This window comes from Panthera leo, chromosome A2, assembly GCF_018350215.1.
Source record: "Panthera leo isolate Ple1 chromosome A2, P.leo_Ple1_pat1.1, whole genome shotgun sequence".
Classification (NCBI taxonomy): domain Eukaryota; kingdom Metazoa; phylum Chordata; class Mammalia; order Carnivora; family Felidae; genus Panthera; species Panthera leo.
This window is the reverse complement of record NC_056680.1, coordinates 69,112,083-69,128,440: the sequence shown is the minus strand read 5'-3', so window position 1 is coordinate 69,128,440 and position 16,358 is coordinate 69,112,083. Positions and strand designations below refer to the sequence as shown.

General features: G+C 41.9%; 1 protein-coding gene across 1 annotated transcript in view; it reads right to left on the bottom strand.

Annotated features, from left to right (window-relative positions):
* The window catches only part of LANCL2 (LanC like 2), a 50,053-nt gene extending 34,134 nt beyond the window's left edge, over nucleotides 1-15,919 (bottom strand). Inside the window, exon 1 of the mRNA XM_042914145.1 lies at nucleotides 15,626-15,919. Coding sequence (XP_042770079.1) covers nucleotides 15,626-15,829 — 204 coding nt within the window. The 5' untranslated portion in view covers nucleotides 15,830-15,919. The remainder of the gene's footprint in view (nucleotides 1-15,625) is intronic.
* Nucleotides 15,920-16,358: the final 439 nt, after the last annotated feature.

Sequence of the window (16,358 nt, the reverse complement as noted above, 5' to 3'; positions counted from 1 at the left end):
AAAGTCACAAGACTCTTGGGGCTCTGACTCTACGGTCTAATTTCAAAGTTCCTGGGCTTCCCCATGCTGTGTAATTATTGTGAAATCTTTGATTCTATATTTACAGTTTACCATTAGATTTTCAAAAGACCTAACAGCCTTCACTCAAACACACCATATAAATACAATACATATCGGCCACATAATACAGAAAAAGCAGGAGTAATTGAAGAATTTTGGAGGTTTTACCTCTGATCAGAGACTGCTTTTTAGTAATTGCATTGCAATTGCATTGCAATCAGAAGAAAATGTTCTTTTCCTACATAATACGCAATGTTCCCCAACAAGGATGCTCCAAAATGTTATAAAGCAAAACTATATTGGAAGAGGTATTAATCACTGGCTATAACAGAACTTGTCAGGTGTCACTGCACCCGTGTGCAATGCATGTTATAATGAGATTTATTTTTCTTCTTCACAATATTTTTCATGGTAATAAATCTTGGAATTAGGATAAGAGAGCTCTATTCAGAGAAAGAAAAGAATAAGACAGGTAAACATAAAGACACTGTGTGGTATTTCAGCATGCAAATTACCCCAGATACAGGCTTGATAAAAGTTTAAGGAAATTAAACTCCTTTTTAGGCATGATATTTTTTACATTACCTCACAAGAATTAAGGGGAATAATTCCTGTTCTATTATGTCATTCCCTAAAACATGAACATATGCACATATTCTGCACCTCTCTGTCTCTACTCTAGATTTTACACAACCTGTGGGTTCAGTTCAGAAAGTTCATAAGCTATGTTCTGTGTTGAATTTGGGGGAAAAAAAGTAGATATAAATTTTACAAATATTATAGGTGATTAGAATGGATTAACATTAAAAAAAAAAAAAACCTCTTACTGAAGATAAAGGCCCAGATTTTCTTGAATCTTGGTATAAAGCATAACTGATGTGTTAACTAAACATATGATAAAATACCCAACATTGTGTCTCTTTCTGTAATTGTCAGATACCTATAAAACATTTGAGGGAGCAGTTAAAATGGAGTAGTAAGGGTCCCTGGGTTTGTCTGGTCCCTTGAACACAGCTAGATCAACATCAAACCATTCTGAACACCTAGGAATTCAATCTGAGGATTAACAGACCAATCTGCATAATTTGAGGGAGAGAACATGGCAGGTACATGATGTGGAGAGGTAAATTGGGGGACAGAAGAGCCAAGGTGCCACAGAAGGGAAGGAGCTGCTGTCATAAAGAAGAGAAAGACAGAGGGGGAGAGAGAGCAGCACATTGGGTTGGTGCAAGAAAGCACACCCCCTGAAAGCAGCTAGAAAGAGTGAAAACACACAGGGGATTGCACGAGAAAACTGTTCCCCAGAACTATGGATAGGGGAAAAAGGAGAGAGTTTCAGTCCTGCCAGCATTTTATACACAGCGGAGCGCAGAGTCTGAAGTTTCAGAGGTCAGCCCCTGGTGGTGCTCCGTCGAGGAATGAGGGCAGAGCCCTTGGAGCGAACAGCGTGGTCTAAGGATTCCCAGGGTCGCCAGGAAGAAGTGATTCACCTATTCGGAGTGCAGTTGGTACAGGTGACCCAGCCCTTCCATGGGCAACAGACGTGGTGGGCACCATCAAGCCACCACACTCAACTCTATAGGAATAGAGAGAGGCCAGCTGAAGGCAACAAACACTGGCACCAACTGTGTGTTGTGATTTCCCATAAACTCTGAGCTGCTGCCACTGTGTGGTGGTGCAACCCTTTCTTGAGAACAATCTGGCCCTGGCCAGGGCAAGATGCTCCCCCCAGAAGATCAGTGTGCATTCCTACCTCGGGGGGTCTCTGAAGTGTGGGGTTTTGAAACACAGCTGTGCCTGATATAAAACTCCGGAGAGAGGCGCCACATGGTAGGCAGATAGCTCACAGAGACGGAGAGGCAGGGAGCTGATGGAAGTAAGGGACACAGGGGAGTAATTGGTCACGTGCCTGTGACAGCAAGAACTTCCCACTCTGGAGACTACACAGTGGGTTGAAACCATTTTCACCATTGGCCCACCGACACTGATCAACCCCAGGGAGCTAAACAGCACCATCAAGTGGAGAATGGAACCATTCCACCAAGCACTGCCCCCTGTGCCTTCAAAACACACCTCCACTAGGGCAAGTTGGTCTGAGAATCAGAGCAGCAGATTCTCCCAGAGAATCTCTCCTCTCCCAGAGATCAGCACGAATCCCTTCCATGTGCTTAGTCTACCGATAATAGACTGCTGCAAAGTTTCAGCTCTAGGAGAAACTGGATCTAGCTTCATTTGGATCTTTTCCTTTGTTCGTTTTTTTTGGTTGTTGCCTCCGTTTTTGTTTTTGTTGTTTTTCTTTTGTTTCTTGGATTCAGAAAGAGCAAGATTTCTTACTTAATTTTCTTTCTATATTATTTTATTGCTTTTTATTTTTATATCATAATTGTTAAATTTTTCTATTTTCTATCAAGCTTCTCTTAATTAACAAGCAGACAAAAACACACCTAGGATCTAGCTTCCTTTATTTGATTTTTTTCAACTTTTTAATTTTTATTTCATTCTATTATTAATACTATTATTCTTGTTTTTTCTTCTTCTAAAATGACAAGACAGAGGAATTCTCCTCAAAAGAAAGAACAGAAGAAATGGTGGTGAGGGATTTCATAAATAAGACATCTGAACTAGAATTTAAAACAACAATTATAAGGATACTAGCTGGGCATGAAAAAAAGCATAGAAGACACCAGGGAATCCCTTTCTGCACAGATAAAAGAACTAAAATCTAGTCAGGGCAGAATTAACAATGCTATAAATGAGATGTAAACCCAAATGGAGTCCATAAAAATAAGAATGCACAAGGCAGAGGAGCAAATTAGTGACAGAGAAGATAAAATGATGGAAAGCAATGAAGCTGAAGAGAAGAGAGAAACAAAGGTCAGGAATCATGAAGACAGACTTAGGGAACTCGGCAATTATTAAAATGTATTAATATTCATATCATTAAAGCCCCAAAGTATGAAGAAAGAGAAAAAAGGGCAGAATGTTTATGTGAGCAAATTATAGCTGAAAATGGGGAAAGACACAGACATCAAAATCCCAGAAGCACAGAGAACTCCCGTTAAATTATACAAAAATTGGCCATAACGAAGACATATCATAATTAAATTCACAAAATGCAAAAAGAATCATGAAAGCAGCAAAGGGAACCCAAAAGTTCCCCATTGCAAGAACCCATTGTTAACCCATAAGGGAAAACAATCAGGTTCCCAGCAGGTCTGTCCACAGAAACTTGGCAAGCCAGCAAGGAGTGGCAACATATATTCAAAGTGCTGAATGGGAAAAATATGCAGCAAAGAATACTCTATCCAGCAATGTTGTCATTCAAAACAGAAGGAGACGTAAAGAGTTCCCCCCGCCTCCCCCCAACACACATACACAAAAACTAAGAGTTTCTGACCACTAAGCCAGCGCTGCAAGAAATTTTAAGTGGGACTCTTAAGTAGAGGAAAAAACAAAAGCAAAAACAAAAAAACAAAACCAGAAGTAACAAAAGCGAGAAAGGACCAGAGAGCAGCACCACCAGAGACACCAACTCTACAGGTAACAAAATACAATGGCACTAAACTTCTATCTTTCAATAATCACTCTGAAGGTAAATGGACTAAATGCTCCAATCAAAAGACATTGGGTATCAGAAAGGATAAAAAAAAAAAAAAAAAAAAAAAAGATCCATCTATATATTGCCTACAAGAGACTCATTTTAGACCAAAATATACCTACAGATGGAAAATGAAGGGATGAAGAACCATCTATCATGCTAATGGAAACCAAAAGAAAGCTGGGGTGGCAATGCTTACATCAGACAAACTAGATTTTATTTTATTTTTAATTTTTTTTAACGTTTATTCATTTTTGAGAGACAGACTGTGAGTGGGCGAGGGGCAGAGAGAGAGGGAGACACAGAATCCAAAGCAGGCTACAGGCAGGCTCTGAGCGTTCAGCACAGAGACCAACATGGGGCTTGAACCCACAAACCATGAGATTATGACCTGAGCCAAAGTTGGCTGCTTAAGCTACTGAGTCACCCAGGCGCCCCCAGACAAACTAGATTTTAAAACAAACACTGAAATAAGAGATGAAGAAGGGCATTATATCATAATTAAGGGGTCTATTCAAAGGGAAGAACTAAAAATTGTAAGCATTTATGACCCAACTTGGAAGCACCCAAATATATATATCAATTAATCCCAAACAAAAAGAAATTCATTGATAACAATACCATAATAGTAGGACACTTCAATACCCCACTTATAGTGATGGAAAGGTCATCTGAGCAGAACAACAAGGAAACAATGGCTTTAAATGACACAGTAGACCAGATGGACTTAACACATATATTCAGAACATTTCATCTTAAAGCAGAATACACATCATCTTGAGTGCACATGGAACATTCTCCACAACTGATCACATACTGGGTCACAAATCAGGCATCAACAAGTACAAAAAGATTCAGATCATAATAAGCATATTTTCAGACCACAATGCTATGAAACTTGAAGTCAACCACAGGAAAAATTTTGGAAATCCTCAAATACATGGAGGTTAAAGCGCTACCTACTAAAGAATGAATGGGCTATGCAGGAAATTAAAGAAGAAATTAAAAAATACATGAAGGAAAGGAAATGAAAACACGACAGTCCAAAACCTTTGGGATGCAGCAAAGGCAGTCCTAAGGGGAAAGTACATTGCAATTCGGGCCTATCTCAAGAAGCAAGATACATCCCAAATAAGCAACCTAACCTTAAAGCTAAAGGATCTAGAAAAGGAGCAGCAAGTAAAGACTAAAGCCAGCAGAAGTGGGGAAATAATAAAGAATACAGAATTAAATGATAAAGAAACAACAACAACAAAATGCTAGAACAGACCATAGAATCTAGACCTGGTTCTTTGAAAGAATTAAAAAAAATCTATAAACCCCCAGCCAGACTTATTAAAAAAAAAAAAAAAAAAAAAAAAAAAAAAGAGCGAGAGAAAGGACCCAAATAGATAAAATTACAAATGAAAGAAGAGAGATCACAACTAATACCAGAGAAATGCAAACACTTAGAGAATACTATGAAAATTATATGTCAAAAAACTGGGAAATCTGGAAGAAATGGACAAATTCCTAGAAATTCCCTAACTCCCAAAACTCAAACAGGAAGAAAAAGAAAATTTGAACAGACCCATAACCAGTATAGAAATTAAATCAATAACCAAAAATCTCCCAAAAAACAAGACTCTTGGTCCAGATGGGTTCCCAGGGGGGGGATTCCACCAGGCATTTAAAGAAGAGTTAATGCCTATACTTCTCAAACTGTTCCAAAGAATAGAAATGGAAGGAAAACTTCTAAACTCATTCTACGAAGCCAGCATTATCACCTTAATTCCAAAACCAGACAAAGACCCCACTAAAATGGAGAAATACAGGCCAATATCCATGATAAACCTAGATGCAAAAATTCTCAACAAGATACTAGAAAACAGAATTCAACAGTACTTTAAAGGAATTCTTCACCATAATCAAGTGAGATTTATTCCTGGGCTGCATGGCTGGTTCAGTATTCACAAATCAATCAAGGTGATACACCACTTTAATAAAAGAAATGATAAGAACCATATGAACCTCTCAATAGATGCAAATAAAGTATTTGACAAAATACAGCATCCTTTCTTGATAAAAACCCTCAAGAAAGTAGGGACAGAAGTAACGTACCTCAACATCATAAAAGCCATATATGAAAGGTCCACAGCTAATGTCATCTTCAATGGGGAATAAGTGAGAGCTTTCCCCTAAGGTGAGGAACACAATAGAGATGTCCACTCTCAGCACTGTGATTCAACACACTACTGGAAATCCTAGCCTCAGCAATGAGACAATAAAAAAGAAATAAAAGGCATACAAATCAGCAAGGAAAAGTCAAACTTTCACCATTCACAGACAACATGGAAAACCCCCAAAACTCCACCAAGGACTTCAGCAAAGTCGCAGGATATAAAATCAACGTACAAAAATTGGTTGCATTTCTACACACCAATAATGAAGCAGCAGAAAGAGTAATCAAGGAATCAATCCCATTCACAATTGTACCAAAAACATAAGATACCTAGGAATAAAAGTAACCAAAGAGGTAAACGATCTACACACTGAAAACTACAGAAAGCTTATGAAGCAAACTGAAGAGGACACAAAGAAATGGAAAAACATTCCATGCTCATGTTTTAGAAGAACAAACATTGTTAAAATGTCCATACTACCCAAAGCAATCGACACACTCAATGCAATCACCATCAAAATAACACCAGCATCCTTCACGGTGCTACAAAAACAATCCTAAAATTTGTATGGAACCAGAAAAGACCCCAAATTAACAAAGTAATTTTGAAAAAGAAAACCAAAACTCAAAGCTTCACAATGCAAGACTTCAAGGTATATTACAAAGCTGTAATCATCAAGATATATGATACTGACACAAAAACAGACACATAGATCAATGGAACACAACAGAGTTCGATGAATGGACCCACAAATGTATGTCCAACTAATCTTCAACAAGTTGGATGCAGGAAAGAGCATCCAATGGAAAAAAGGCAGACTTCAACAATGGTGCTGTGAAAACTAGACGGCAATATGCAGAAGAATGAAACTGGACCACTTTCTTACACCATACCCAAAAATAAATTCAAAATGGATGAAAGACCTAAATGTGAGACAGGAAGCCATCAAAGTCCTAGAGGAGAACACAGGCAGCAACCTCTTTGACTTTGGCCAGAGCAACTTCTTACTAGACACATCCCCAAAGGCAAGGGAAATCAAAGCAAACATGAACTATTGGGGCCTCATCAAGATAAAAACCTTCTGCACAGCAAAGGAAACAAACAATAAAACTAAAAGGCAACTGATGGAATTGGAGAAGATATTTGCAAATGACAATTCTGATAAAGGATAATATCCAAAATCTATAAAGAACTTATCAAACTCAACACACAAAAACCAAATAACCCGGTGAAGAAATGGGCAAAAGATATGAATAGACACTTTTCCAAAGAAGACATCCAGATGGCCAACAAACACATGAAAAGATACTCAACATCACTCATCATCCAGGAAATACAAATCAAAACCATGATCAGATACCACCTCACACCTGTCAGAATGGCTAAAATAATAACTCAAGAAACAACAGATGTTGGTAAGGATGCAGAGAAAGAGGAACCTTTTTGCACTGTTGGTGGGAATGCAAACTGGTGTAGCCACTCTAGGAAACATTATAGAGATCCCATAAGAAAATAGAAATCCCCCTACAATCCAGCAATTGCACTATTAGGTATTTACCAAAGGACACAAAAATACAGATTCAAAGAGGCAGATGCACCCTAATGTTCATAGCAGCATTATCAACAATAGCCAAACTATGGAGAGAGCCCTAATGTCCATCGACTGATGAACGGATAAGGAAGATGTGGTATACACAATGGAACATTACTCAGCCATCAAAAAGAATGAAGTCTTGCCACTTGTAATGATGTGGATGGAGCTGGAATGTATTATGCTAAGTGAAGTAAGTCAATAAGAGAAAGATCAATACCATGATTTTACTCACATGTGGTATGTCAGAAACGAACCAGATGCACATATGGGAAGGGGGAACAAAAGAGAAGAGAGGGAAATAAACCACAAAAGACTCTTAACTATAGAGAACAAACTATGGGTTGACGGAGGGAGGTGGGTAGAAGATGGGGGGGTTGATGGGGGATGGGTACTCAGGAGGGCACTTGTGATGAGCACTGCGTGCGTGATGAGAATTCTACTCCTAAAACCAATATTGCAATGCATGTTAACTAAAATTTAAATAAAAATTAAAGTTGAGAAAAAGAAGCAGAAACACGATCTGGATTATTAGCAAATGTTGAGCTTAGTATTATTCACTTATTCTTTTGAAAAATAAATAATCATTGTTTTCCGTGTGCCAGGCACTGTTACTGGGCCAAAAGGTGAATAAGACTGGGTTCCTACTCTCCAGAGCTCTTGGTCTAATGAGACAGACATAAAGATAATTATGATGCTACATAATAAATGTCTGTGTGTGTGTGTGTGTGTGTGTGTGTGTGTGTGTGTGTGTATGTGTGTGTGTGTGTGTGGAGAGACAGAGACAAAGAGAGAGAGAGAGAGAGAGAGAGAGAGAGAGAGAGGAAGAGAGATTTCATACATGGTTACAGCCTGGAGCTTCTAGGAAAATGATACATCTTAGAAAACCATCTTCAACTCACCTTTCAGGAATTCACTGTGGCTATTCTTAAATCCTTGCTTCTGAAGGTGGGCAAGTGTATAGCCAGAGTGTTCAGAAGGGTGAAGAGGAGATGGAAAGGCATTAACAACCCCTGTGAGACTGGAGGAGACCTTTCTTTGGTTAGGGGGTATCATCAGTGGGGCACTTTGTAGGGTAGAAGTCCACGAAAGCTTGTTCCTCCAATGGAAAACAACAACAAAAACCACTGCTGAGCCTCCTTTGCATAGCTGTGTGCAGAAAGTTCCCTAAGCTCCATTAAAAGAATGTACGTCCTCTAAGTCCGTTAGTACCCTTTCATCAGTCATTGTCACTGTCATCGACATAACCCTACAGGTAAGATATAATTATTACTCCTATTTTGCAGATGACAAATATGAGGCACAGGGAGAGAGGTAAAGTAATTTGCCAAAAGTGATACAAACAATAAGTGGTAGAATTAGAACCTGAACCCAGGTAGCCAGCTCTAGATTCCAAACTTTTAACCAATATGCTAAGGACTTTTATGGTAGGCAAAACAGCCCCAAAGACATCTATGCCCCAATCCCTGGAACCTGAAACAAGTCAAAGACTTTAGGGAGAGTATTCAGGTAGAGCCAGTCTAATCACACAAACCTCTAAAAGCAAGAACTTTTGGGGCGCCTGGGTGGCTCAGTCGGTTAAGCGGACGACTTCGGCTCAGGTCGTGATCTCGTGGTCCGTGAGTTCGAGCCCCGCGTCAGGCTCTGTGCTGACCGCTCAGAGCCTGGAGCCTGTTTCAGATTCTGTGTCTCCCTCTCTCTCTGACCCTCCCCCGTTCATGCTCTGTCTCTGTCTCAAAAATAAATAAACGTTTAAAAGCAAGAACTTTCTCTGTGTAGAGTCGGAAGGATGTGAGAGAAGGTGAAGAAGACAGGGGAGACCTGACATGTGAGAGGTGACAAGGGGCCACAAGGAGAGCATGAGAAAGAATCAGGCAGCATCAAGGAGCAAAGAGCAGCCCCTGGAAGGCAAGAGCAGGGAAATAGGGACCAGAGTGCTACCCCCACAAGTTCTTCATTTGGGCTCACAGCCTGAACGAGACCAGAAGCATTGCATCCCCAGAGCTGCCGGAAAGGGAGGTGGCCGTGCTGACACCTTGATTTTGGCCTCGTGAAACTTGAAGCAGGTAACCAGCTGAGCCACACTGTTCCCAGTTCTGCCTCACAACTGTGAGCAAATAAATAGGTGGTGTTTTAAGCTGCTAAACTTGCAATAATTTATGGCAGCAATAGAGAAATAACACAACTTACTTAGTTAACCCTTTGAACGGCTTGGGTGTGGCCAAGTAACAAAGATTCCTATGAAAAATGAAATAAAGCTTCACAGAGAAGGTAGCATCTACCATGAGTCTTCTAGAAGGATGAGTTTGCCATGTGAAAAGTACAGGGGAAGGCACTCTATGCTGCAGTACAAAGAGGAAACAAAAAAGATGTTTAGGTGAAAGACACGGTATTTTCCGAAAAAAACAAGTAGTCCTGTATGAAAAGTAAGGAATATGCAATAATTTTCTTTCTAAAATATTTGTTTTTTCTATATTTTTTTAAAAAAGTTTATTTATTTTGAGAGCAAGAGAAGGCAAGTGAGGGAGGGGCGGAGAGAAAGGGAGAGAGAGAGAATCCCAAGCAGTCTCCACACTGTCAGCACAGAGCCCAATGTGGGGCTTGAACCCAGGAGCCCCGAGATCATGACCTGAGCTGAAGTCAGACACTCAACTGCCTGAGGCACCCACGCGGCCCTTTTCTGTACTTTCTGATGAAAGTTGTGTTTGAGGAAATAACAGAAATCTGTAAAGAAATCATGATCTTTAAATAGAAAAGTGAAATGTAAATAGGTGTTTAAATGGGGCACTTGGGTGGCTCAGTTGGTAAAATGTCTTGATTTCACATCAGATCATGATCCCAGGGTCCTGGGATTGAGTTCCGGATTGAACTCTTGGAATCTGCTTGAGATTCTCTTCTCTCTCTGCCTCTCCCCGGCTCTGCATGCTCTCTCTCTCTAAAACAAACAAACAAATAAACAAACACCATGCACATATAAAGGAATCCTAAAAACATAAGGTAAGCTTTCAAGTTATGCATGAACCAAACTGCTGAATATGAATAAGGCTTTAAATACAGCAGGAGTGGGGTGCCTGGCAGTTGGCTAAGCATCCGACTTTTTTTATTAAATTTTTTTTTTAATGTTTGTTTATTTTTGAGAGAGAGAGAGCACAAGCGGGGGACGGGTAGAGAGAGAGGGTGGGAAAGAGGTTCCAAAGTGGGCTCTGTGCTGAGAACAGGAACCATGAGATCATGACCTGAGCAGAAGTCAGATGCCTAACTGACTGAGCCACCCAGGTGCCCCAAGTTCATATTTTAAAAAATTCAACAAAACTGTAGAGCAGTGCTCCTCCCAAGCAAAAGGCATACTAATGCTCTAGCCTGGGGACCTGTTACATGCAGTTTCTGGATCACTGGATGGCAACCTGAATGATAGATATCAAGAGACTGACCTAGCCATCCAACTATATTATCTTCAGTTTGCTTCTTTATACCAGGGAGAAGATTATCAACTAAGATGGAAATCAGAAGAGTCTTATGTTCTAGATTTAGAGCTGTGTCTTTGGAATGTTTAGTAAATTCTTCCACAGTGGCTCCAAAATATTTTTCTTTCCCTCTCGGTACATAGTTTCATTTTAGCTTAGGGGAGGTCTCAAAAAAAAAAAAAGTTTCAGGTTCTGAATATCAGCTTCCATTTGGCCAACTGCTGACCATGGAGCTACTTAAAAAAAAAAAAAAAATCCTTTCAGATATCTTGTCAGGTTTCAGTCGGATTCTGAAAGTAAATATTTCTGATTGTATTGAGAAACCCCTTGGATGCAAGAAGCATCCCAAATTGGGTGCAAAGGACACTAACCTCCCAAGATCTGGAGCCACTCCCAAAGATAGCCCAAGGAAGAACTCAGACAACTTCTCTGAAAGCCAGCAACACGTGGTGGGACCCCAGCCACAAATGGAGTTCAGCACACATTTCTGTGCAGCCGTATTTTTGGAGCACCCCGCCTGACAGCTGAACCGCCTACACACACAAGGACATGTGTGCTCCAGGCAGGCAGATACCCAAGCCAAGTTCTCAGGACACAAAAAGAGAAAAATAAGAAGGCAATAGCTGTCCCTTGGAGAGAAAGGATCAATAACCAGTGGGTACCTGAAAGCCAATTCATGACTCACATTCAGGGATATAATTTTGACAAATGTTTTTTCCTGCCAACTTGAATTGGGAAAGGAAGGGACAACATAAAATTGACCTTCCTCTCCGGACCCGGAACCACAGGTAGAGATCTGGGAGAGCTGACTAGTAAGAATCTCACGCTTTGCCAGCTTCTGACGGTTTTCTCAGGATCTGTAGGCTCTGGAGAGGATATCCTAGTGGGTCTCATCCTAGTCCTCAAACTTTGGAGGAGAAATAATTTTCCCTGTACCCTCTAAGGCATGTGCTTGGCTGACACCCTTTTTCTCTATGGCAACTTATAAATGGATAAGCTTATCTAGGATGGTTAAAAGTTCTCGATTGTGGCCACTGTAATTCAAGATTGTTTTTGATAAGGTTAAGGTTTTAAGCCTGAGCCTTAAAACAAAATTTTACTCACCTGAACTCTCACGTGGGACCCAGTTCAGTTTTAAGTCAGACCCCACCCAACCCCAGACCCAGTCTGGTTGTTGAATTGGATTGAGTCTGGAAAAAGAAATGTTTAAGTAAAGTCAGAAGCTTCATAATGCAAAAGCTGCAGAGCTAGGATCCAAGGAGGGACTCAGCGGCGACCTCCAGAGGCAATGAGAAAGCGGCCACAGGGGCTCAACAGGTACTTTTGCCTGGTTGGTCGTTCACTGCACCTGGGACCCATGGATGGGGGGGAGGGACCTTTAGGTCCCTCTTCTGACACCAGAACTCATAAAAAGATAAACTGAGGCATATTAAAAATTTATTTAAGGACAAATCAGTTTGAATTGGACAGCACCAAACCGGAAGTGGTTAGGAGCTCTCTGCTGACAGGAGCCAGGGGAGAGACAGAAGCAAAGGACGGAAATTATTCGACTGGCTGTAGCTTAAGCCGTTTGCTGTCTGTGATTGGTTATCCTTAGCGTTTTGATTTTGTAACTGTGGGGTATTTATTGACTTAGATCTTGGTTTGCTTATGTAGACCACCAGGGCATGAGAGCCACCCCAGTGTGTAATGGCCTCCTTGTTTAATTAATTTAACAGCACAGATTTGACAGATTAAGGAGAGAGCTGCATGCACAGGGACTTACAAGAAACTACGTTAAGAGACTGGCGAGGGGTAAAATATGACTAGAGAGGAGGGAGCCTGAAAAACCCTGGGTGGTAATGAGGCTGAAGAGGTAGACTGGAGCCAATTCTGAAGGATTTGACAGATCCTAAGAATTTGAAAGCTTTCTCAGCAGAGAAAAAAGGAAGATAAAGAACACTCTTACATGGTATCTATAATTTGGCATAATCTTGAGCTGTTGGAAATGCTTTATAATTCTTTATACAATTTTCTGTTTTTGTTTTAAAGTGTATGCTTTTTTACTTCCGAAATTTGTTTAACCTCATAGCGTATTAGGGAAAAATAAGGAAATCAGCACTTCTCAATTGTCCAGAGAAATACAATGCTTTTTTCTTGATTCTAAATGGACTAAAGTGGGGGTTAGGGAGGGAGTATACTCTAGAGCTTTTCTCCTCAAAGTGGGATCTGTGAACCCGAACATCTGCATTCCCTAGAAGCTTGTTAAAAATGCAGATTCTACCCTCTACCTAGTGAACCAGAAGAAGCAAACTGAAGATAATATAGCTGGATGGCTAGGTCAGCCTCTTGATATCATTCAGGTTGCAATCCAATTCTTTGGGGAATTAAAAACGACTGTACTTCTCTTACAAAATAAGGCTTTACAGAAAAGCAATGTAGCTCTCGAACCCATTCAAAGTCCATCTATCCTTTTTACCAATCCCAGAACTCACCTTATTCATCTCAAAAGTCTTGCAGATACAGTAAAAGATCTGGACTTAGGAAACATATGCCCTTTGCAGACATTTATATCCTTTCTCTGTGCCTGTGAGATGTAAATGTTCTACAAGATCTTTAGGAACCCCGAACCATAAGATCTGTTTTGCCTTTCTGTATTTTTATGTATGTCTATACATGTATGTTAACGATGGGGTGTTTTTTTTTTTTTAAGCTACAAATGGTACAGCCAAAACTAATTTGAAAAGAGCTATATTTAATTGGCGTAATGAAAAGTAAGTGCTTACATAAAGTAAGTATACTCTCAGAAACACAGAAATGAATCCAAATGGTTTTCAAGTTCACATGATCTATGATAGTCTTCGGTGAACAGAAGCCAGTTAAACTTTGTTGGTTTAATTAAAATAGGCATGTCTTAAGGGTTACTGAAACCAGTTAAAAGCATAAAGTTGAACAAAAATCAAAATGGCTGCACTCATGCTTCAGTAAAGCTCGATTTTAAAGTAACCTTTTTCGTCTCTTCTGCAAAGCTCCCTTCCTCCATTCTTAAGGACTTTTGTTTCCGGAACCTGGTACCACCCAAAAGGCAAGAGGTAGGAGGCTGGCAGCACCCAATTCCAGTCAAAACCTGCTAGATCCTGTATTTTCCTATAAACCTCCCCCACCCCAGCCCTTTTCTGTGGGGGGCTTGCAGTTTTTAAAGGCCTTAGCCTGTTGCAGCCTCATTTGCCCAGCAATGTAACAAACTATTTTCCTTCTTTATTCTCCAATTCTGTCTTCGTGTTATATATTACGGCTCCACAGCACAGAGGTCAGTTCTCGACATTCTCAGCATTAAATATAATGCAGACATAAAGCTTTTATTCTATCTGGGTGCACTAGTCATAAGGTCATGTTATCTCTTATAAAATTTGTCAGCCAGAAAAACAACTTCATATGAAGGCTACCTATTTAATGTCTCATGAAATTCTCATGAATAAGTTACACATAATTATTAACAACAGGTAAATTAAAGTCTCTGATGTGGTTTGGAGTGTTGGGATTCGGAGCTGACAGCTAAGAAAGAATTCTTAGATGCCTTCAGTACAAAAAGGTGGTTTTACTGAAGCACAGGGACAGGACCCTTGGGCAGAAAGAGCTGCACTGTGCTTGTGAGGGGTGACTGATTATATGCTTGGGAGTTGGGGGAGGTAAAGCAAGTTTCCAAAAGGACTTTCACCTGCTAAAGAAGAATCACAGGATCCTGGAGGCCTAGCTATTGTCAAGCTAAAGTTGTTTTTCTCTCTACCTAGCATTAAGACAGGTGGAGTTCCTGGAAGAATGTCAGACTCTGCCTTTCTCAAGTATCTGTCAATGGGCTGCAGGTTATCTGGAAATTTAATTTTATCTACAGTTCCTTTGCCTTTAGTTTCCCACATCATGTCTAGATCATTTCTAAATAAGATAAAATTCTGAGGCACTGATTACTGAACATACGTTCAGCTACTTTTGGCTTCTTATTAAAGGACCTAAAGCTATTTAAGTTCATTGGTAAACAGGTGTGCCACACTGAAAAATTTACTGTAAGGATGAATATACTTCTAGAAATCGTGAAATTCATAGAATAGCCAATTCACAGAATGCCTGTGGAACAGGCAATCCGTAATTGTTTACTTCTTAGTTTTTACTAGAAATTAAGGTTTCCAAGGATTAAGAATTCTAGTCAATACATGTCCTTAAAACTAATAGAAATAACAAGGTTAAAAGGAAACAACAGCGTATTAAAAGTGGGCTAAGAAAAAACACAATGTATTTCTTTGGATAAGGAAAAATATGAAGAACATGTCTTTTGTTAAAGAAAAAAAAAGTGCAACTGTGTCCTCAAGTAAAAGGACTGGTTGTTCCAGAATAAGAGATAAAAGCTGAGTGGACAGAAAGTTGTGAAAAAGTATTCTTGGTTTTCTGTGTGGGCAAGCTGGCTAAGGCTGGCAAGACTTTTCAGTTTTGAAGCATGAGTCTTAATATCAAAAGTGGTGCCTATCCAAGGGAACGTGGCTAACAAAACAAAACGCACAGCCCTCCCTCCCGGAAGCAGCGCAGCTTCGTAACACAGAAAGCGCCCACGAGACAGTCGCCTCCGATCTCTGCGCCCTCCCAGGTTGAGACTCTCGCGCGGGCGCGGACCGGTGACGTCACACGGGGGCGGGGAGGGGCGGATGGACTCTACCATCGGCGGGATTCCCCCCCTACCTGGCGCGGCCCAAGGCCCGGGCGAGGCCAGCTGCCGACTCACCTTTCCATCGTTGTGAAAAGGGAGGCCGAGCTCGTCGGTGGTGGGCTGGGGGCGAGCGCAGCCTGTGTCCTCGGCCGCTCCGGCGGCGAACACCGCCGAGGCCGCGGCCTCGTAGTCCGGGAAGGGGTTGGTGAACGCCCGCTCCTCCATCTCCGCTTCCCCGCCCAGATGGAACTTCAGTCTCTTTGACATGGTCTCGCCCATCTCCGCCGCGCGCCCGGTGCCCCACCACTGGGGCCGCGCGGCACGGCGTGCGGGCGGGGACAAACCTCCTGGCGAGGCGCTTCGCTTCGAGCCGCGCTCTGGGAGCCGGGAGTGCTCGCGCCGCCGCCTCTCCCCGGGACCTTGCGCGGCGGAAGGCGAGGGCTTTCTTTACGAAGGCCGCCAGCTGCGAGCACCGGCGGGGCTTCGGGGCGGGCTGGAGCCTCTCCGAGGGGCCTGCCTCGGAGCGGGTGGCTGGCACATCTGGCGGCAGCCGGTGTGCTCCACGTGGTGCCCCCGCCCCGCCTGGACGCCGACCGGGCCGCCGAGCCCCGGCGGCGCGGGCTCCGGTGAAAGTTGCCCGGCGGGGAGCACTAAAGCCGGGCCCTCCGCTGCGCCAGGCGGCCGAGTCCGCTCACGTCTGACCGCGCGGTCCCTTCGCCGCCGCCGTCCGCTCCCAGCCCGCGGCCCGCACAGCCGGTCCGAGGAGACGCTCGCGGCAGAGGCCGGAGCCCCCGGGCTCTCTGGAAGC